Consider the following 23,503-nt stretch of genomic DNA (forward strand, 5'->3'; position numbering starts at 1 on the left):
TCCTACCGTGCATGTCGCGCAGCCAGCTGAGTCTTAGACGAGTTAAATGTCGACCATCTTCGGCAATTTCCGCCATACCGTACGAATTTTAATCCCTCTCTCTCACCTACCATTAAGGATGGCGGTTATCTCTGAAACAACGGACTTTTTTTTTTATTATTTCGGTTTCTTTCCACGCCGGTTTATCCTGACTGTTAAATTCTCTCAAAATAACCGGTTTCTGAAATAACCAATTTTCGGTTTTTGTTGCTATTATTTCGTGTGATGAACGTAGAAATCGAACGAAGATTGAAAAATTGTGACTATCTCTGTTCCAATATACAGAGATTCAAAATATTACATTAAATAGGCAAATAAAAGAAAACTTTGCCTGTCTACCGTCCAATGCTTTTCTCGAATACTACAAGAAATCATTATTATTTTCCTGTTGATTCTAATTTTTTGAAACTCTGCTCAAAAATCTTATTCTAATGGAGGATCATGCTGCGGCCGCTGTGGCCGAGCGCTTCTAGAACCTTCAGTCCGGAACCGCGCTGCTGATACGGTCGCAGGTTCGAATCCTGCCTCGGGCATGGACGTTTATGACGTCCTAAGGTTAGTTAGATTTAAGTAGTTCTAAGTCTAGAGGACTGATGATTTCAGATGTTAAGTCCCATAGTGCTTAGAGCCATTTTTTGAGGATCATGCTGCTATTTGCGCATTACGAATAGTCAGTGCTATAGAGTGAAAACTGACGTTGATGAACTCCATTTTTCGGTTAATTTGTTCGTTTTGGCTACAAGCAGATGAAGGAGTGTTATGTAGGCACAGGCAGCAGATCAGCTATTTCGTATTTTATTTGTACCCTGTACTATGAATGAATTGTTCTAAAAGTTTTAAATCATAATTGTTACCGTAATTTCTTTCCACTTTTATTATTGTACAGAAATGGCAGACATGTTTAACCTTTTAAAGCAAGTAAAGCATTGATCTTCATTGCTGCATCACTTCTTAAAAATATTGCCATTCTACAATACAACGGATACCCAGCGACGACGGTGAGAAACTACCGTACAGACCAAGTGGTACCAGGTCTTGCACACTGCACGTACAGGCATACCTTAAGCCATGACACACGGCAACAGGGCCGGCCGGATTGGCCGAGCGGTTAACGGCGCTACAGTCTCGAACCGCACGACCGCTACGGTCGCAGGTTCGAATCCTGCCTCGGGCATGGATGTGTGTGATGGCATTAGGTTAGTTAGGTTTAAGTAGTTCTAAGTTCTAGGGGACTTATGACCACAGCAGTTGAGTCCCATAGTGCTCAGAGCCATTTGAACCACGGCAACAGGAACATTACTGTCTCAGCAATGCTGTACCAATTCTTATGCCACGTATTTTTGCTCGTTTCCGTCGGTATTGTTATTAAAATGGGACTGAGCTCTTTTCCCATGTTCTATAACACCGCAATATTTCAAACCAATGCAGTTTTCTCGAATAATAATTACTCTATTTAAAAAAAACAGGTTTATTTAAAAACGAAAAATTTTAGCTCGGCTGCTATGGCACCCAATTCCGAAAAATACCGGTTGTTCAGAACTAAAATACAAGTGTTGGGTTTAACCGTTTGGTTTTTCTTATCGCTGCACCATAGCCGAGTGAACATTACACAGATCGGGCATGCACCGATAGCGCTACAACAGAAGCTTTTAAAATGTGGTGCTACACGAGAATGTTGAAGATTACATTGCTTGATCGGGTAACTTATGAAGAGACACTGAATCAGACTGAAGAGAAAAGAAATTTACGTGGTAACGTAACTAAAATAAGGGCCCGGTTGACAGGATACATTATCAGTCACCGAGGGCTTATCAATTTGGCAATGGAGGGAAGGGTGAATGGTAAAAATTGTAGAAAGAGACCAAGACTTGAATACAGTAAGCAGGTTCAAATGGATGTAGGATAGTAATGCAGAGTGAAGAGGCTTGCATGAGACAGGAATAGTGTGGACAGTTCTACCAGATCGATCTTCTGACTGAAGACTATAACAAACACAGGAATCCATGCATATTACTATGTGTTGTTGTGGTCTTCTTCAGTCCTGAGACTGGTTTGATGCAGCTCTCCATGCTACCCTATCCTGTGCAAGCTTCTTCATCTCCCAGTACTTACTGCAACCCACATCCTTCTGAATCTGCTTAGTGTATTCAACTCTTGGTCTCCCTCTACGATTTTTACCCTCCACGCTGCCCTCCAATGCTAAATTTGTGATCCCTTGATGCCTCAGAACATGTCCTACTAACCGGTCCCTTCCTTTCGTCAAGTTGTGCCACATACTTCTCTTCTCCCCAATTCTATTCAATACTTCATCATTACTTATGTGGTCTACCCATCTAATCTTCAGCATTCTTCTGTAACACCACATTTCGAAAGCTTCTATTCTCTTCTTGTCCAAACTATTTATCGTCCATGTTTCACTTCCATACATGGCTACACTCCATACAAATACTCTCAGAAACGACATCCTGACACTTAAATCAATACTTGATGTTAACAAATTTCTCTTCTTCAGAAACGCTTTCCTTGCCATTGCCAGTCTACATTTTATATCCTCTCTACTTTGACCATCATCAGTTATTTTGCTCCCCAAATAGCAAAACTCCTTTACTACTTTAAGTGCCTCATTTTCTAATCTAATTCCCTCAGCATCACCCGACTTAATTCGACTACATTCCATTATCCTCGTTTTGCTTATGTTGATGTTCATCTTATATCCTCCTTTCAACCCTCTGTCCATTCCGTTCAACTGCTCTTCCAAATCCTTTGCTGTCTCTGACAGAATTACAATGTCATCGGCGAACCTCAAAGTTTTTATTTCTTCTCCATGGATTTTAATACCTACTCCGAATTTTTCTTTTGTTTCCTTTACTGCTTGCTCTATATACAGATTGAATAACATCAGGGAGAGGCTACAACCCTGTCTCACTCCCTTCCCAACCACTGCTTTCCTTTCGTGCCCCTCGACTCTTATAACAGCCATCTGGTTTCTGTACAAATTGTAAATAGCCTTTCGCTCCCTGTATTTTACCCGTGCCATCTTTAGAATTTGAAAGAGAGTATTCCAGTCAACATTTTTAAAAGCTTTCTCTAAGTCTACAAATGCTAGAAACATAGGTTTGCCTTTCCTTAATCTTTCTTCTAAGATAAGTCGTAAGGTCAGTATTGCCTCACGTGTTCCAATATTTCTACGGAATCCAAACTGATCTTCACCGAGGTCGGCTTCTACCAGTTTTTCCATTCGTCTGTAAAGAATTCGCGTTAGTATTTTGCAGCTGTGACTTATTAAACTGATAGTTCGGTAATTTTCACATCTGTCAACATCTGCTTTCTTTGGGATTGGAATTACTATATTCTTCTTGAAGTCTGAGGGTATTTCGCCTGTCTCATACATCTTGCTCACCAGATGGTAGAGTTTTGTCAGGACTGGCTCTCCCAAGGCCATTAGTAGTTCTAATGGAATGTTGTCTACTCCCGGGGCCTTGTTTCGACTCAGGTCTTTCAGTGCTCTGTCAAACTCTTCACGCAGTATCCTATCTCCCATTTCGTCTTCATCTACATTCTCTTCTATTTCCACAATATTGTCCTCAAGTACGTCGCCCTTGTATAGACCCTCTATATACTCCTTCCACCTTTCTGCTTTCCCTTCTTTGCTTAGAACTGGGTTTCCATCTGAGCTCTTGATATTCATACAAGTGGCTCTCTTTTCTCCAAAGGTCTCTTTAATTTTCCTGTAGGCAGTATCTATCTTACCCCTAGTGAGATAAGCCTCTACATCCTTACATGTGTCCTCTAGCCATCCCTGCTTAGCCATTTTGCACTTCCTGTCGATCTCATTTTTGAGACGTTTGTATTCCTTTTTGCCTGCTTCATTTACTGCATTTTTATATTTTCTCCTTTCGTCAGTTAAGTTCAATATTTCTTCTGTTACCCAAGGAGTTCTACTAGCCCTCGTCTTTTTACCTACTTGATCCTCTGCTGCCTTCACTACTTCATCCCTCAGAGCTACCCATTCATCTTCTACTGTACTTCTTTCCCCCATTCCTGTCAATTGTTCCCTTATGCTCTCCCTGAAACTCTGTACAACCTCTGGTTCTTTCAGTTTATCCAGGTCCCATCTCCTTAAATTCCCACCTTTTTGCAGTTTCTTCAGTTTTAATCTACAGTTCATAACCAATAGATTGTAGTCAGAGTCCACATCTGCCCCTGGAAATGTCTTACAATTTAAAACCTGGTTCCTAAATCTCTGTCTTACCATTATATAATCTATCTGATACCTTCTAGTATCTCCAGGATTCTTCCATGTATACAACCTTGTTTCATGATTCTTGAACCACGTGTTAGCTATGATTAAGTTATGCTCTGTACAAAACTCTACCAGGCGGCTTCCTCTTTCATTTCTTAGCCCCAATCCATGTTCACCTATTATGTTTCCATCTCTCCCTTTTCCTACTCTCGAATTCCAGTCACACATGACTATTAAATTTTCGTCTCCCTTGACTACCTGAATAATTTCTTTTATCTCATCATACATTTCTTCAATTTCTTCATCATCTGCAGAGCTAGTTGGCATATAAACCTGTACTACTGTAGTAGGCGTGGGCTTCGTGTCTATCTTGGCCACAATAATGCGTTCACTATGCTGTTTGTAGTAGCTAACCCGCAGTCCTATTTTTTTTATTCATTATTAAACCTACTCCTGCATTACCCCTATTTGATTTGTGTTTATAACCCTGTATTCACCTGACCAAATGTCTTGTTCCTCCTGCCACCGAACTTCACTAATTCCCACTATATCTAACTTTAACCTATCCATTGCCCTTTTTAAATTTTCTAACCTACCTGCCCGGTTAAGGGATCTGACATTCCACGCTCCGATCCATAGAACGCCAGTTTTCTTTTTCCTGATAACGACGTCCTCTTGAGTAGTCCCCGCCCGGAGATCCGAATGGGGGACTATTTTACCTCCGGAATATTTTACCCAAGAGGACGCCATTATCATTTAACCATACAGTAAAGCTGCATGCCCTCGGGAAAAATTACGGCCGTAGTTTCCCCTTGCTTTCAGTCGTTCGCAGTACCAGCACAGTAAAGCGCTAAATGGTTCGGAAGTCAGTCGCAATGATGTTTATTGCATATCTAGATTTCGGTCACTGTGCGGTCATCTTCAGTGGAGTAAATTTAAGTTATAACATTAAAAACATTTGTATACGCGCATAGTCTAGTTGGAACTATTTTTGATCTTACATCTACCACACTGAAGACAGCCACACAGTGACCGAAATCCAGATATGCAAGAAACATCACTACGACAGATTGCTGTACCCTTTACCACTCGAAATGAATACAGTCGGTGGACACAACTGTTTCCCTATGGGATCAAACCATATAAAAATATATGAACGTATACGCGTGCACGGTGTGGCCGTGCGGTTAAAGGCGCTTCAGTCTGGAACCGCGTGGCCGCTACGGTCGCAGGTTCGAATCCTGCCTCGGGCATGGATGTGTGTGATGTCCTTAGGTTAGTTAGGTTTAAGTGGTTCTAAGTTCTAGGCGACTGATGACCTCAGAAGTTAAGTCGCATAGTGCTCAGAGCCATTTGAACCAGCCATACGCGTGCACCTGTGTGTGTGTGTGTGTGTGTGTTTTCCACATGTGCTCGTAAACCACTGAACCGATTTCCACCAAACTTGGTACACATATCCTTTGCTGTGAGGCAACAATAGCTGTGGGATTAAGAACCACGTACCCTACCAAAGATTTGGAGATATGACGTCATAAGCAATCAGATGCGTGAAAAATTGCATCACTTTTAAATTTATTACGACTGTATTGCTAACTCTATGAGCAATAAAGTTTGCACACAGTATCCACATACGCCGCTAAAGGCACCTACAAAATTATATCATTGTATCACTCACAGTTCAGAAGATAAGACGTGATGAACACTGAGATGCGTAAAAAATACGGTATCATGCACAAAGCTTTAATAAGTACGTGTATCTTTACTAACAAGACACTCCTACAGTCCCTGTAACATGGCAGCGCTTTTGACAGCTTTCGACTGAGAACTATAAACGGCTGTAGGCGAAAACAGTCGCCATCTATAGAGCTATGTAGAGGCGTTGCCGAAGACGTTTACACACGATGCTGCTGCGCCCAGCTTACAGAAATTGTCCGGGATATTACACTACAAAAACAGTTAATTTTTTGTTTTCGAGAAAATTGTCAAAATGAATGCCCGTGGAATGCCGGGTTTTCAGCTAGTGAAATAGGCTGAGGAGCCAAAGAAATTGGTGCACCTGCCTAATATCGTGTAAGGCCTACGCGAAAACGTAGAAGTGCCGCAACACAACGTGGCATGCACTCGACTAATGCCTGAAGTAGTGCTGGAGGGATTTCACACCACGAATCCTGCGGAACTGTCCATAAATCCGTAAGAGTACGAGGGGGTGGAGATCTCTTCTGAACATGACGTTGCAGATATGCTCAATAATGTCCATGTCTGGGGAGTTTGGCGGCCAGCGGAAGAGTTTAAACTCAGATGAGTGTTTCTGGAGCCACTCTGTAGCAATTCTGGACGTGTGGAGTGTCACATTGTCCTGCTCCAATTGCCAAAGTCCGTCGGAATGCACAATGGACACTAATGGATGCAGGTGATCAGACAGGATGCTTACGTACGTGTCGCCTTTCAGAGTGACGTATCAGGGATCCCACATCACTCGAACTGCACACGCCCCACACCATTACAGAGCTTCCACCACCTTGATCAGCCCTCTGCTGACATGCAGGGTCCATGGATTCGTGAGGTTATCTCCATACCCGTACACGTCCATCTGCTCGATACAATTTGAAACGAGACTCATGTTTCCAATCATCAGCAGCCCAATATCGATGTTGACAGGCCCAGGCGAGGCGTAAAGATTTGTGTTGTCCAGCCATCAAGGGTACACGAGTGGGCCTTCGGCTCCGAAAGCACGTATCGAAAATGTTTCTTGAATCGTTCGCACACTGGCACTGATTGAAATCTGCAGCAATTTGCGGAAGGGTTGCACTTCTGTCACGTTGAAGGATTCTCTTCAGTCGTCGTTGGTCCCGTTCTTGCAGGATCTTTTTTCGGCCGCAACGATGTCGGAGATTTGATGTTTTACCAGATTCGGGTTATTCACGGTACAATCGTGAAATGGTTGCACGGGAAAATCCGCACTTCATCGCTACCTCGTGGATGCTGTCTCCCATCGCTCGTGCGCCGATTACAACCATCGTTCAAACTCACTTAAATCTTGATAACCTGCCACTGTAGCAGCAGTAACCGATCTAACAACTGCGACAGATACTTGTTGGCTTATGTACGTGTTGCCGACCGCAGCGCCGTATTCTGCCTGTTTGCAAATATCTGTATTTGAATCTTTCTTTCTTTCTTTCACTTGCACCTTTGTCCCGCAATGGTCGCAGGGTCGGCGTGGTTACAACGAATTGGCAAGGTCGTTTTAAAGGGGTGGCCAGGTGCCCTTCCTGCCGCCACCCCATACCCCCCAGGACGGAATCAGTGTACCCCAGATGTCTGCGTCTAGCGTAAACCATGATATAGTGCAGAAGTGTTACAAATGTCTGCGTGTCGTGTAACTGAGGCGGGATGTGGGAACCAGACCGCTATTCACCTTGCGGGATTTGGAAAACCGCCTAAAAACCACATCCAGGCATCCAGGCTGGCCGACACACCGGCCCACGTCGTATATCTGCAGGACGGATTCGATCCGGGGCCGGCGCGCCTACCCGAGTCCAGGAAGCAGCGCATTAGCGCTCTCGGCTAACCTGGTGGGTATATCTCTGTATTTGAATACGTGTGCCTATATCAGTTTCTTTGGTGCTCCAGTGTATAACGAAATCTTGAACTGCAAAGAAGGGCATTTTTGACTATACCTGAAATCCAGGATCCATTGAATTTCCTTGCTTTGTAGTAGCCGGACAAGATGTTCTTCATGGTGGCGACCTCCTCCCTGACGCGAACGCCGAGTGCGCCGCTGAGCAGAGACGATGTGACGACGATGATGACCAGCACCACGACGCCGACCGCCGCTGCCAGTGCGATCGTCCGCCAGTCGCGGCGCCACTGCTGCAGCATCAGGATCTCCTGCGAAGCAAGCAGCGGCTGTCGCAAATAACTGACGGAAACTGGACGAGTATTCAGCGAAGTAGGCATTCGTTTGGACAAGCTGTCTGATACAGTTATTAACTCATGGCAAGTACAAGCTACCATTTGAGCGTAAAATTTTCGTAAATCTGTAGTCAACAGCCATTCAATAGCAGCACGGACATCAGCTGCTTCTGCGTAAATACTTTTACTTAACTTCACTCTAATACTCATTGTTTGTGGTTGTGGAAATAATACTGTTTTTGGAGGTACTAGGAAAGACACGCACTCGTCCGCAGCTCGTGGTCGTGCGGTAGCGTTCTCGCTTCCCGCGCCCAGGTTCCCGTGTTCGATTCCCGGTGGCGTCAGGGATTTTCTCTGCCTCGTGATGACTGGGTGTTGTGTGATGTCCTTAGGTTAGTTAAGTTTAAGTAGTTCTAAGTTCTAGGCGACTGATGACCATAGATGTTAATTCCCATAGTGCTCAGAGCCATTTGAACCAAAGACACGCACTGAATCTGCTCAATTAAATCCAAATTTATTTTTTCGTCATTTTAAATGCTCTGCAGTTTTCTTTGTAAAACTAACTTAGTTTCATTCAAATCTGATGATTATTTTTCGAGATACTGATGGTTTTACAATACGTTCCCTGTCGAATGTTACGCCTAATTTCGCATTACTGTACAGTGAGATAACAAAAGTGATGAGATAGCTAGCTACACACATACAGATGGCGGTAGAATCGCGTACACAAGGTGCGAAAGGGCAGTGCGTTGTCGGAATTGTCATTTGTACTCAGGCGAGTCATATGAAAAGCTCTCCGACGATGTAATGGCCGCGTGCCGGGAATTAGCAGACTTCGAACGCGGAATGGTAGTTGCAGCTAGAAGCATGGGGCATTCCATTTCGGAAATAGTTAGGGAATTCAATATTGCGAGAACCGCAGAGTCAAGAGTGTGCCGCGAATACCAAATTTCAGGCATTACCTCTCACCATGGACAACGCAGTGGCCGAAGTCTTCACGACGGAGAGCACTGTCGTTTGCATAGAGCTGTCAGTGTTAACAGTTGGGCAGTTCTGCTTGAAACAACCGCAGAAATCAAAGCGGGTCACACGACGAATGTATCCATTAGGATATCGCCTGCAACGTTTGTCCTGGGCTCGTGATAATTTCGGTTGGACTCTACACAAGTGGGAAACTGTGACCTGGTTAGACGAATCTTGATTTCAGTTCGTAAGAGCTGATGGTAGGGTTCAAGTGTGGCGGAGACCCCACGAAGCCATGGATCCTGGTTGTCAGCAAGGCGCTGTGTAAGCTGGTGGTGCTTCCATAATGGTGTGAGCTTTATTTACATGGAATGGACTGGTGCCTCTGGTCCAACTGAACCGATTATTGACTCGGAATGGTTTGGTGTGGGCTGTGTTTTCATGGAATGGACTGGGTCCTCTGGTCCAACTTAACCGATTGTAAGGTGGCTACAATTTCGCACCTTACAAGCACTCATCCACATAATTTGCGGTGAACTACAACCACAATTAGATATCATTTGATAGGTTGTACATCGTATATATGAATATTTAAAGGAGACTGACATTGTCACGTAGGCCTTGTAAATAATTGTTAACGCTTATTGTATGAAAGGTGACGGAGTGACTTTATTATAAAAACGGCGTAATGAATGATTGCCTATACTAGTAGAGGTTGGAACGCCAGTGGAGATGAAACGGCAAGCAGAACTCAAGCTCTGGATAGAAGGCCCGCACAGGTGTTGGTCCTCCTTAAACACAGGAAGTAGCTAGACGGACGTCGTGGCACCTGAGCTCTGGAGCACAATGGGGTGACGGCCGGCTGCCATTGTAGTAGGGGCCGGAAGGATAACTGGATAATACTTCCGAACGCTGAAAATCTAGGACGCAGGTGAGAGGAACGAAGAAGCGGCACCTTCGGAAACCACGCAGGCTGGGTTGTTTCCAAGGATTTTTACTCAGAAGCGTACCATTGTACGAGTATAGATTTTTCCTCGCAAACTTTCCGCGCTGAACGACAAAAGACGAAAATATGGTTGGTCGGCGTTCGGAAGAATCTGTAGAGAGGGAGAATATTCCGCGGTTTCGGGAATATGATTCGTTTTCGGAATTACGAGGCTGGGGAGCCGAGCCTTGCTGGGAAGCCAGGGGTGGAGAGACGATGTCTCCCATTGTGAGCACCTGCGTATGACGGTCGCTCGATATCAGCTTTGTTGGTACAGACGGACTTGCTGCCTTTGCTCTCAGGAGAGTTTATAGTTAGAACGGTTAGGCACTGTTCTGTTGCGAACCTATACGATTCTGGACTTCACCTCCGGGTTGGAAGTCGTCGTTGAGTACGCAGTGTTCAGTAATTAAGAGCACTTCAGCTGCCTATACTTACGTTGAGACGTTATCTGAACTCCGTCCTCGTGGCTGGGAGTTCGCATTTCTCGTCTGTAGAACACAGAGAGGAGAAGACAGTATTAGAGTATATTAGTCAGAGGACCGCCTTCTGCCGTCCTAGTGTTTGAAAGAGTCTATTTGTGGCTGGAGTTCTTCCATCGTCGCAGACGAGTACAAGAACCATCACTTCGACGCAGCGGATGCAGTACATACGGTGATATCGCAAAATTGCTTCGGCTTATTAGGGCTATAAAGCTAAACAGCTGTGATCACGTCAGTTTATTTCCACTGAGGTTCCACATCACCGTAGATCATCTTTGAAAGTAGTGCCTTCTAGTGTTTGGTACGTAGATGATGTCCGTCATTTCATATTATTGTCAGTCATAATATGGGGCGGAGTTGGGCAACTGATTAATAATTTTAGTTAGGAAATATAGACAATTGCACTTTAAGAGTTGAATTTAATCTATAATAAATATATATTGAACAACAACGTTTATCATTTAGTAGTATCAGTTGCCTTCATCATACATTTATGTTTAGATTGTAATTTATGTATAAAAAGAGAATGAAGAGATCCTAAGATCTGCTTCAGGGGGTAGTCAGATAGGGCCAAATCATCATTTTAGCGTTTATTATTTTCCGTTGCGCACATTCATTTTACACCCCCTGGAGTAGCATCTAGGACGATTATTGACTCGGAATGGTTTGGTGTGGGCTGTGTTTTCATGGAGTTGACTGGGTCCTCTGGTCCAATTGAACAGATTATTGACTCGGAATGGTTATGTTCGGCTTCTTGGAGACCATTTGCAGCCGTCCGTGGACTTCATGTTCCCAATCAACGATGGAATTGTCACCGGGCTGCAGATGTTCGCGATCAGACTGAAGAACATTCTGGACAATTCGAGCAAATGATTTGGCCACCCAGATTGCCCGACATGAACTCCATCGAACATTTATGGGACATAATCGATAGGTTACTTCGGGCACAAAATCCTGCGCCGGCAACACTTTCGCAATTGTTTCTGCAGGAGGCTTCCACGTCAAGTTGTTGTAGCAAGCAGGGCAAAAGGAGGTTCGACACGATGTTGGGAGGCATCCTATAACTTTTGTCACTTCAGTATAAGATTTCTGGCACATGACTTCGTGTTGTCTCCATGTGATGTAAATATCTTTGATTTATCTTTCAGTGGTTTCCCAGCTTATAACCCAGGTGCAAATAGAATGTTGTTTGTCGATACGAGACGAAGATACGTTTCTTCTGTTTATTTCGAAAGAAACTTGGAGGAAAAGAAATTTCACAAATTCTGATATAGAGAAATAGCAAATTTATTACGGGTTAGCCAAAAGAAGGAACTGTAATATTTTAGAAAGTATGAAAAGAGGAGGTATACGGGTAATTATGGATAATTGTTTTCCATGCGGCATCAAGTGATGAAGCTCTACTATGTAGCCATTGTCCAAGCACTCTTGAAAGTTAGTACAAATATAAACGGACATTATGTTCTGGTGCAAATCGTGAGCGGAAACTATCTGTACCACTTGCAGTTATGAGCACAATAATACCTATATTTAGGAATCTAGCTAATAATGATCTACCCAAGAAGTACTTACGTGGTATAACTCAAAATCGCAATGAAAGTTTAAAATCTACCGAAATCGGTGTTTGTTCACTCTGAAATTTTAAAATTTGTTGTATTAGATGCTCTTTGAGGTTTTAATGATGACATATCAAGAAAAATAGAAATGCAGGAGCGACTAGGAGTTAATGCAGGTGCCAATAGAAGACTGGCGTTATTAAATATTGATTTTTCAAGAATTCGTAAAGCAGACGTCGCTGCAATCAATTGCGCAAAAGACGTGAAGAAACAAAACAGAGCAAAGAAAACAAAAGAATAGAAGATTCATAAGATTCGCATGATGCTGAGTAAGGTGCAGGAAAATGTTATTTATAAAAACTCTCATAAAAATTTGTAAATAATACACAAATAAAACTTTAAACCAAGATTTCTCAAAACAAATTTTTTGCCTTGTAAGTACCATTATTTCCAGAACTGTGTGTCACAGAAACTTGAAATTTTCTGCAGTTGTTCCAAGACAACAAATGAACAAACAAGCACACATTTGGCTTCGTAAGTGTACTTCTTTTGAATCAGGCTCAAAAAGAGTATTCATTTTTTTAAAAAAAATTGTAACCCTATTTTTAATCAAAAGTCAAAAAAGCACTACAAATTCAATCTGCCTGAATCTGCACTAGACTAAAGCAATAATTACTCGAAATCTCGTTTCCAGCTTACAGAGTTCTGCCTTCAATTATTTGTTCAGAAATGATACCTAAATACCTTGAAAATTTGCATTCCGGCACAAGCGAAATAGCTCGTGCATGCTTCCCCTTAAGCAAATAGACACTCGTTTAGACTAGGTATCTGATACAGTTATTTCTTCATAGCAAGTACAGACTATCTTTTAAGCGTTGAATTTTCGTAGCAGTGTAGTAAACAGTGATTGAATAGTTACGTGGATATCCGCTGTCTCTACGTAAATATTTTTATTTAACTTTATTTTAGTACTCTTTTTTTGTGATTACAGAGATGACGTTCGTGGAGGTACTGGCAGCGGGACTGTGAGCTATAGACCAAACGAAACATTTAAATACAGAGTGAACAAGAAAGTTTTTAGTACCAAAACCGCTTTTCATTGACGAGTTATTTTCAAACTCCTTGGAATGCCAGAATGTGGGGGCAATCGCATTACATTTATGCCCTGCAAAACACTGGAAAGTGCAAGACAGAGGGTACTGCTCGAAAAACTACGTCTTAAAGGTTTCTTTTTCACCTCTTTTGTGCGGAGCGTGGGTAGAATGGTTGCTTAGATGACTCTCTGCATGCTGTAATCATGACGTTACTTACCATCATGTGTACAGCGTACTGTGAAGTACGGATGAGGTAGTGTAATGGGAAAGGGGTCTTTTTCGTGATTAAGTTCTGGTCCCCCTATTGCACTTAAGAAAAAGTTGAATGCGGAGGGATACGAACACTTTTTACAGCGTTGTATACTGCGTACAGTGGAGGAACATTTCGGAGACGACGACTATTTGTATCAACACGACATTGTACCCTGACATAAAGCAACGACTGTGAGGCAGTGGTCTGTGGACAATAACACTCCTGGAATGGACTGGCCTGTCCTGAGTCCCAACATGAAGCCAACGAAACACCTTTAGGATGAGTTAGAAGCTCGACTTCGTTTCAGACCCCAGCGACCAACATCACTACCTTCTCTGGTTTTGGCTGTTGAGGAAGAATGGGCTTCCATTCCTCTTCAGACATTCAGACACCTCACTGAAATTATCTCCAGCAGACTTCAAACTGTCATAAAGGCGGATGGTGGACATACTCCATATTAAAACCCACTAATATATGTTCGGAATGATTTTGATCAGATAGTGTATATACATTGATGCTCATAAATTAAGGATAATGCTGATACATGGTGAAACAACGCTTTGGTGGGCGGTTTGCGGGTTTAAATCACCTCGGGGTATGACCATGCAGTGCATTTGACCTGCGATTGTCGCACGGTGGCACTAGCAGCAGTCCACATACGCAGAGGTGTGTTGGTGCATGTCAGAGTACGGTGTAGCGAGTAAGTGTGCAGACGTTTTCAGACGTGCTAATGGTGACTGTGTGTTGAAAATGGCTCAAAGAACACATACTGATGACGTTACGAGGGGTAGAATACTAGGGCGAATGGAGGCTGGTCAAACACAGCAGGTCGTACCATGGACCCTCTGTGTGCCACAAAGTGTCATCTCAGGATTATGGCAACAATTCCAGCAGACAGGAAACGTGTCCAGGCGCTACAATATGGGACGTCCACAGTGTACAACACCACAAGAAGACCAATATCTCAACATCAGTGCCCACAGACGGCCACGGAGTACTGCAGGTAGCCTTACTCGGGACCTTACACAGCCACTAGAACAGTTGTCTACAGACAACCAGTCTGCAGACGACCGAACAGACATGGTTTATTTGCCCGGAGACCTGCAAGGTGCATTCCACTGACCCCTGATCACAGGAGAGCCCGTAAAGCCTGGTGTCAAGAACACAGTACATGGTCATCGGAACAGTGGTCCCAGGTTATGTTCACGGACGAGACCAGGTACAGTCTGAACAATGATTCTCGCCGGGTTTTCATCTGGCGTGAACCAGGAACCAGATACCAACCGCTTAATGTCCTTGAAAGGGACCTGTATGGAGGTCGTGGTTTGATGGTGTAGGGTGGGATTATGATTGGTGTACGTACACCCCTGTATGTCTTTTACAGCGGAACTGTAACAGGTCAGGTGTATCGGGACGTCATTTTGCTCCAGTATGTCCGCCTTTTCAGGAGTGCAGTGGGTCCGACCTTCCTCCTGATGGATGATAACGCACGGCCCACCGAGCTGCCATTGTGGAGGAGTACCTTCAAACAGAAGATATCAGGCGAATGGAGTGACTTGCCTATTCTCCAGACCTAAACCCCATCGAGCACGTCTGGGATGCTCTCTGTCGACGTATCGCTGCACGTCTTCAAGTCTCTACGACACTTCAGGAGCTTCGACAGGCACTGGTGCAAGAATGGGAGGCTATACCCCAGCAGCTGCTCGACCACCTGATCCGGAGTATGCCAACCCGTTGTGCGGCCTGTGCACGCGTGTGTGGTGATCATATCTCATATTGATGTCGGGGTACATGCGCAGGAAACAGTGGCGTTTTGCAGTACATGTGTTTCGGGACGGTTTTCGCAACTTATCACCAATATCGTGGACTTACAGAGCTGTGTCGTGTGTGTTCCCTATGTGCCTATGCTATTAGCGCCAGTTTTGTGTAGTGCCACGTTGTGTGGCACCACATTCTGAAATTATCCTTAATTTATGAGCATGTGTGTGTTAGCGGACGTAATGTTTGGTTCAAATGGCTCTGAGCACTATGGGACTTAACTTCTGATGTCATCAGTCCCCTAGAACTTAGAACTACTTAAACCTAACTAACCTAAGGACATCACACACATCCATGCCCGAAGCAGGATTCGAACCTGCGACCGTAGCGGTCGCACAGTTCCAGACTGTAACGCCTAGAACCGCTCGGCCACTCCGGCCGGCGGACGTAATGTTTCTTCAGTCACTTTGGAACGCGGCCTTCGGAATTCTGTGAGTTTTTTGTGGAACGACTACGATCGTTTCTGCGATATACTACTAAATAATCCCATAAACAATGGTGCTGCTCTTCTTGGAATCTTTTTCTATCCTCCGTTAATCCAACTTGGTAATCGCACCTGGCCTACGAAGAATACTCAAGAATTAGTCGAATGAGGGTTTAGTAAGTGACCTCGTCCGTGTATGAATTTAACTTCCTTAGGATTCTCACAATAAACCCGCGCCCAATATTTGCCTTCCGCACGAGTGAATTACTGTCGTTGTCCCACCTTAAATCATTGGAAACAGAAACTCATGGATACTTGAAGGTTGTGAGTGATTCCTATGGCTGGTCCCGTATTGTGTAATCAAATGCTGTCGGATTTTTTCGTCTGTTTGCGCGCATTACATTTATTTTTCTTAAGGGTCACCATGCATCTTCAGATTTAAAAAAAAAAAAAAACATGAGTCAGTCATACGGGAAAGACGGTGCCAAGGAACTTAACGGGCAAGAAAACTGCTGCCGAAGCAGGTGCATGGAGTTCACTGGCGAGCGGCACGTCACTGGATATTGTTGTGACTACTGCTTTCGCAGTTCGACATGGGGGACATTCTCTAAGCACTGAAGAGCAGTTCCTCACAATCTTTGGATCACTAGCCTGCATCATTTTCGGACAACCATGACCTAAATATGAAATGTACATCCATTACAGACCTCTTAAGTATGACGATATAAGGATCTGCCAATTCATAGGAAGCTACCTGAAAGTGACGATATAAGGATCTGCCAATTCACAGAAAGCTACCTGAAGGACTCAGGCACTAATATTTAATTTCATTCTGTATTGAATGTTTGTACCTTTATGTGTAACCTAGTGTATACCTTCATGCAACATGTAAATTTAAAAAAATGGATCATATGTAGAGGTACAAGCAACAGATAACGGATGAAATGGTGGACGCTACCTAAAACCAATAAAAAATGTAAGATGCGCAGGAGTGGCGACCAGGTGATGATCATCTTCGGACATAAAGCTGAGGTTCCCACTGAGTGGACGTCGGCTCTGCCCTCGCGCTCTGCGTCACAAGCGTTAAACTGCAGTTCCTGTGAACCGGCTGACGCACGAACTGGTAGCGCTTATTAGTTCCAGTCGTCTGCAATTGGTAGAACTAGACGGCCAATTTTCACATAATCGCCGTTAACAGCATTTGTATTCATGTTGAGGTGTAAGCTCACGTGACTGCCCCACATGGATTCTACCTTGAACAAGCACAATTTTCTTCTTGTTTTTCACCCATAAATGTTTTATTTATGTTTCACAATCAATAGGTCCCCTTCATTTTTCTGCCAAATAACAGGTACAATTTTACTTGAGAGTGTATTTAGTTTTGGGGCTGTGGTTGCTATATTCAATATATCTTAACAAAACAAACTGACGGAAAAGATCGTAACCCCAAGGAGATGTGCGGCGTCTCGTAAGAGTGGCCCCATTAGCGCCACCATGAGGATATACATTTACATACATACTCCGCAATCCACCATACGGTGCGTGGCGGAGGGTACCTCGTACCACAACTAGCATTTTCTCTCCCTGTTCCACTCCTAAACAGAACGAGGGAAAAATGACTGCCTATATGCCTCTGTACGAGCCCTAATCTCTCTTATCTTATGTTTGTGGTCTTTATGCAAAATGTAAGTTGGCGGCAGTAAAATTGTACTGCAGTCAGCCTCAAATGCTGGTTCTCTACATTTCCTCAGTAGTGATTCACGAAAAGAACGCCTCCTTTCCTCTAGAGACTCCCACCCAAGTTCCTGAAGCATTTCCGTAACACTCGAGTGATGATCAAACCTACCAGTAACAAATCTAGCAGCCCGCCTCTGAATTGCTTCTACGTCTTCCCTCAATCCGACCTGGTAGGGATCCCAAACGCTCGAGCAGTACTCAAGAATAGGTCGTAATAGTGTTTTACAAGCGGTCTCCTTTACAGATGAACCACATCTTCCCAAAATTCTACTAATGAACCGAAGACGACTATCCGCCTTCCCCACAACTGTCATTACATGCTTGTGCCACTTCATATCGCTCTGCAATGTTACGCCCAAATATTTAATCGACGTGACTGTGTCAAGCGCTACACTACTAATGGAGTATTCAAACATTACAGGATTCTTTTTCCTATTCATCTGCATTAATTTACATTTATCTACATTTAGAGTTAGCTGCCATTCTTTACGCCAATCACAAATCCTGTCCAAGTCATCTTGTATCCTCCTACAGTTACTCAACGACGACACGTCACCGTACACCACAGCATCATCAGCAAACAGCCGCACATTGCTATCTACCCTATTCAAAAGATCATGTATGTAGATAGAGAACAACAGCGGACCTACCACACTTCCCTGGGGCACTCCAGATGATACCCTCACCTCCGATGAACACTCACCATCGAGGATGCAAAGAAAGTTTACTTTAAATACACGCTTAACAGTCGTGAGCGTTAGCTACCTTTGAGTCTGGAAGTGGTGAGTTGATGTTAGTCAAGAATGCCTTTGAGGCGACATAGATGCAATTAACACCTCACTAAGTGAACGAGGTCGTGTAGTAGGACTACGAGAAGCTGGATGTTCCTTCTGCGATGCTGCGGAAAGACTTGGCATGAATATAGTCACCGTGCATGACTGTTGGCAGCGGTGGTCGCGAGAATACGCGGTCGCAAGAAGACCGGGCTCCGGATGGCCACATGCCACTGCTGAGAGGGAAAACCTACGTGTTCAGCAGTGGTCCATCGGACTGCAGCTGCAGCAACAATTTGAACAGCAGTTGGCACCACAGTGAGTTTATAACACCTATGTACGTACGTTGGGCCAAATACGACGTTAACGTACAATAAGTGTTACCCTCTGGGAGGAATTTTGAAGTTTGACCCTAAGTTAACCTAACGGACAGAGGGTATCGAACATGAATTTCGTTACTACGGCAATTAGTACGAAACTGAAAGGCTTTAATTTTGTAAGTAATGAGAGTAGTAAAATTCACGTGAGTGAAACACTAAACGGTCGCCAGCATAATTAGGCATCATAATTTGAAACATTAAGTTCAAAGAATTTAAATATAATTTAGCAAAAGGGGGTTTCATTCTTTCTCTCTTGGTAAAGTTTAATGAACACACACAAATACCAGACGAACTGACCCGTGGTAAGCAGTAGTTATAATTTGCATAAATCGGCCCTCACAGAAAGATAATTAGCACTTTACTCCTATTGATAATAATCACCACCTCAACCATTAACCAATTCAGCACCGTAAGGTTATCAAAGACCTCACGAGACTAAATGAAGTATGACAAGAGTCCTGGTTTAACTATCACACACACCACAAATGCAGATAAATAACACTGTACAAACACTTTTTTTACCCTCTCTCATTTATGGAAATACTTCAGATTTCTTTAGAAAAACAATCTTTAGTTTAACTTCCTCATAATAGAAAAGAATATAGTGTGGACCCATAAACAGTCACTTCCTTAATAAGGAAACTGTGCACACATTTCATAAACAATTTGCATCATACTAATACTGATTTCTAACCCTAATTTAAATTATTCATCTTTCAATCTCTGGGTCTCATTGGCAGGACACTTACAAGATGCAACAAGTCCACTAAAGAGACAGCTTACACTACACTCGTTCGTCCTCTGTTAGAATATTGCTGCGCGGTGTGGGATCCTTACCGGGTGGGATTGACAGAGGACATCGAAAGGGTGCAAAAAAGGGCAGCTCGTTTTGTATTATCACGTAATAGGGGAGAGAGTGTGGCAGATATGACACCCGAGTTGGGATGGAAGTCATTAAAGCAAAGACGTTTTTCGTCGCGGCGAGATCTATTTACGAAATTTCAGTCACCAACTTTCTCTTCCGAATGCGAAAATGTTTTGTTTAGCCCAACCTACATAGGTAGGAGTGATCATCAAAATAAAATAAGAGAAATTAGAGCTCGAACAGAAAGGTTTAGGTGTTCGTTTTTCCCGCGCGCAGTTCGGGAGTGGAATGGTAGAGAGATAGTATGATTGTGGTTCGATGAACCCTCTGGCAAGCACTTAAATGTGAATTGCAGAGTAATCGTGTAGATGTAGATACCAATTTACACTTACAATATTCTTAATTAACCTCAGAAATAAGTTCAGGAGGTTCAAAATTGTGTACCTCTTTAATTACTTGTGAAGCAAGTGATTTTAACTAACAACATTTACGCCCTTTAGCACTAAAACTTTGACACATTCAAAGTAGAAGTAATTAAAAGGAAAATAAAGCTTTTTATAAGTTCCAAATTATGTGCCTCTCTCTTTACGCTGACAGGTACTGTGAGACTCTGAAAAAACTGAAACGGGCAATTCAGAACCGGAGAAGAGGAATGTTGAGCAGGGGCGTACACATTCCCCATGACAACGCTCGCCCGCACATCGCTCGGCAAACCGTTGCTCTTCTGCAATAGTTTCAGTGGAACATAATCACCCACCAACCCTATAGTCCTGACTTGGCGCTTAATGACTATCACCTGTTCCCTAGTTTAAAAGAACATTTGGCCGGAAAGCGATTCACCTCCGACGACGAGGTGAAATAAGAGGTTCATAACTTTCTGAACAGCTTGGTGGCGAGCTGGTATGACGTGGGCATACAGAAGCTGCGACAGCGTCTACAAAAATGCGTCTACAGAAATGGTGATTATGTCGAAAAATAGCTAAATGTTCAAGCTGTAAACTGATGTAAACCATTGTAGAAATAAACAGATCTATGTACTTAAAAAAAAATAGACCTTACTTTTGGGATTACCCTCGTATCTGAACTCTTGCAGTTGGTGGAACAGTGGCGCATTAGTGGTGGCAAGCACGTGTGGCAGCTAAGTGGTCTCACGCTCTTGAAGTTGAATGCTCTTTATAAATTCTTCTTGGCGACGTATTTCCTTGATTTCAGAGCCATTCCATGATAACAAGAGCACCATACGACAGCCAAAACCACATCCGAGGCAATTTAAACATAAATTGGCTTCCAAATGCCGCGTTGTTTACAGTACAACGTCTAGCTAACTGACTGTCTAATGTGCTCTCTCTCCTGCCGCCCAGATTGACCGCCAGAGCCACCTTTTCCCACGCGCCAAGCCCCTTCCGTAGCGGAGGGCATATTTTATAAAGTTTCATTATTTAAGCACACTGTTAATATTTTTCAAAATATCCATCACAAACTTCCACTTCCCTCTGGCAATTCAAAGACGTTAATCAGTAATGACCAAACATTTCATAGTTACATGCATAAAATTACACAGCATAAATTATTTATAATCGATCTTGGCGTTACAAGTTCATTCTTTTTTTACATCTACGTTTACAAATTGGCCTGTTATCTAGTATTTAAGAAAAGACCGAGTGCTGACTACGGATTGTGTCTCAGCAAATCTACCAACTGATATCGGAACTCATCTGACCTGGCCACGGTTTACCAGTCGTCTAGGGTCCAACCGATATGGCCACAAGCCCAGGAGAGGCGCTGCAAGAGATGTCGTGTTTCTAGCAAAAGCACTCGCGTCGGTCGTCTGCTGCCATAGCCCGTTAACGCCAAATTCCGTCTCACTGTGGTAACGGATACGTACCTCGTACGTCCCATACTGATTTCTGCGTTTATTTCACGCAGTATTGCTCTGTCAGCACTGACGGAATTTGCTGTGGGACATCGTGCGATATCCTCGCTTCAGCCACTACAGTTTCATAAAGTTCCGATAGGCGGCAGTGGTATACGTAGCCTTCAAAATGGCGTCTGTAACGGAGGTGCGTTCCAGGCAGAGAGCTGTCACTGCGTTTCCTTTGGCGGAAAGCCAGAGCATCGTAGATATTCATAGGCGCATGCAGAATGTCTGTGGGGACCTAGCAGTGAACAAAAACACGGTGAGTCGTTGGGCGATGTCTCTATCATCAGCGCAACATGGTCGCGCAAACCTGTCCGATCTCCCACATGCCAGCCGGCCGCACACAACTCACTCCTTAAATGTTGGAACGTGCGGACACTCTCATTTGAAGGGATCGACGGATCACAACCTCTCGGTGCACAACTGGACGTCTCTGTTGGTAGTGCTGACACACTCGTCCATCAGTCGGAGCAGTCAAAAGTGTCTGCCGTTGGGTTCCTTGCCGCCTAGCAGAAGACCATAAATACCAACAAAGGACTATCTGTACGGAATTTCTTCCCCGTTACGAGGCTGATGTTGAAATTTTTTTTCCAATATTGTCACAGGCTATTAAAACATGGTTCCTCATTTCGAACCGGAAACGATACGGTAATCCATAGAGTAGTCACACTGCCTCTCCTCCGAAACAAAGTTCAAAGTCACACCCTCAGTCAGTAAAGCAATGGCGGCGGACATCTGGTCCAACGCTCTGAGCACTACGGGACTTAACATCTGAGATCATCAGTCCCCTACACTTAGAACTACATAAACCTTACTAACGTAAAGACATCACACACCTCTATGCCCGAGGCAGAATTCGACCCTGAGACCGAAGCAACAGCGCAGTTCCAGACTGAAGCACCTAGAACCGCTCGGTCACAGGGACCGGCTCGTATTTCTGGGACTCTGAATGGATTGTTATGTTTGATTTACTCCCTTAAGGTGCAACGATTAACTCTGAAGTGTATTGTGCAGTGCTACCCTCAGGAAAATGAAGAAATAACTTCAGGTTGTTCGTCGCCACAAAAACGCAAACGAACTTCTCCTTCTCCATGACAACGCAGGCCTCACGCAAGTCTGCGCACTCGAGAAGAGCTCACAAAACTTAATTCGTCTGTTCTTCCTCATCCAGCCAACAGCACGGGTCTACAAATTTGGAAATTTGTGGTAGGGTCTTATGGGACCAAACTGCTGAGGTCATCGGTCCCAAGGCTTACACACTATTTAATCTAACTTAAACTAACTTACGCTATGGACAACACACAAACCCATGCCCGAGGGAGGACTCGAACCTCCGACGGGGGGAGCAGCATGAACCGTGACAAGACGCCCTAGACCGCGAGGCTACACCTCGCAGCCCGGATCTGGCACCTTCCGACGTCTTTACAGGGTGTTACAAAAGGGTACGGCCAAACTTTCAGGAAACATTCCTCACACACAAATAAAAAAAAGATGTTATGTGGACATGTGTCCGGAAACGCTTAATTTCCATGTTAGAGCTCATTTTAGTTTCATTCCAACGTGATCAAATTGTAAATTTTCACAATCAACATGTGTGGGCTGACGAGAATCCGCACGCAATTGTGCAATCACGTCATCAACACAGATTTTCTGTGAACGTTTGTGCAGGCATTGTTGGTGATGTCTTGATTGGGCCCCATGTTCTTCCACCTACGCTCAATGGAGCATGTTATCATGATTTCATACGGGATACGCTACCTGTGCTGCTAGAACATGTGCCTTTACAAGTACGACACAACATGTGGTACATGCACGATGGAGCTCCTGCATATTTCAGTCGAAGTGTTCGTACGCTTCTCAACAACAGATTCGGTGACCGATGGATTGGTAGAGGCGGACCAACTCCATGGCCTCCACGCACTCCTGACCTCAACCCTCTTGACTTTCATTTATGGGGGCATTTGAAAGCTCTTGTCTACGCAACCCCGGAACCAAATGTAGAGACTCTTTGTGCTCGTATTGTGGACGGCTGTGATACAATACGCCATTCTCCAGGTCTGC

General features: G+C 43.9%; 1 protein-coding gene across 1 annotated transcript in view; it reads right to left on the reverse strand.

Moving 5' to 3' along the window:
• LOC124798657 (venom dipeptidyl peptidase 4-like) overlaps positions 1 to 23,503 on the reverse strand; it is a 280,747-nt gene that overhangs the window by 153,867 nt on the left and 103,377 nt on the right. The window contains exon 2 of the mRNA XM_047262159.1: positions 7,960 to 8,170. Coding sequence (XP_047118115.1) covers positions 7,960 to 8,161 — 202 coding nt within the window. The 5' untranslated portion in view covers positions 8,162 to 8,170. The remainder of the gene's footprint in view (positions 1 to 7,959; positions 8,171 to 23,503) is intronic.

This window comes from Schistocerca piceifrons, chromosome 5 (genome assembly GCF_021461385.2).
Source record: "Schistocerca piceifrons isolate TAMUIC-IGC-003096 chromosome 5, iqSchPice1.1, whole genome shotgun sequence".
NCBI lineage: Eukaryota > Metazoa > Arthropoda > Insecta > Orthoptera > Acrididae > Schistocerca > Schistocerca piceifrons.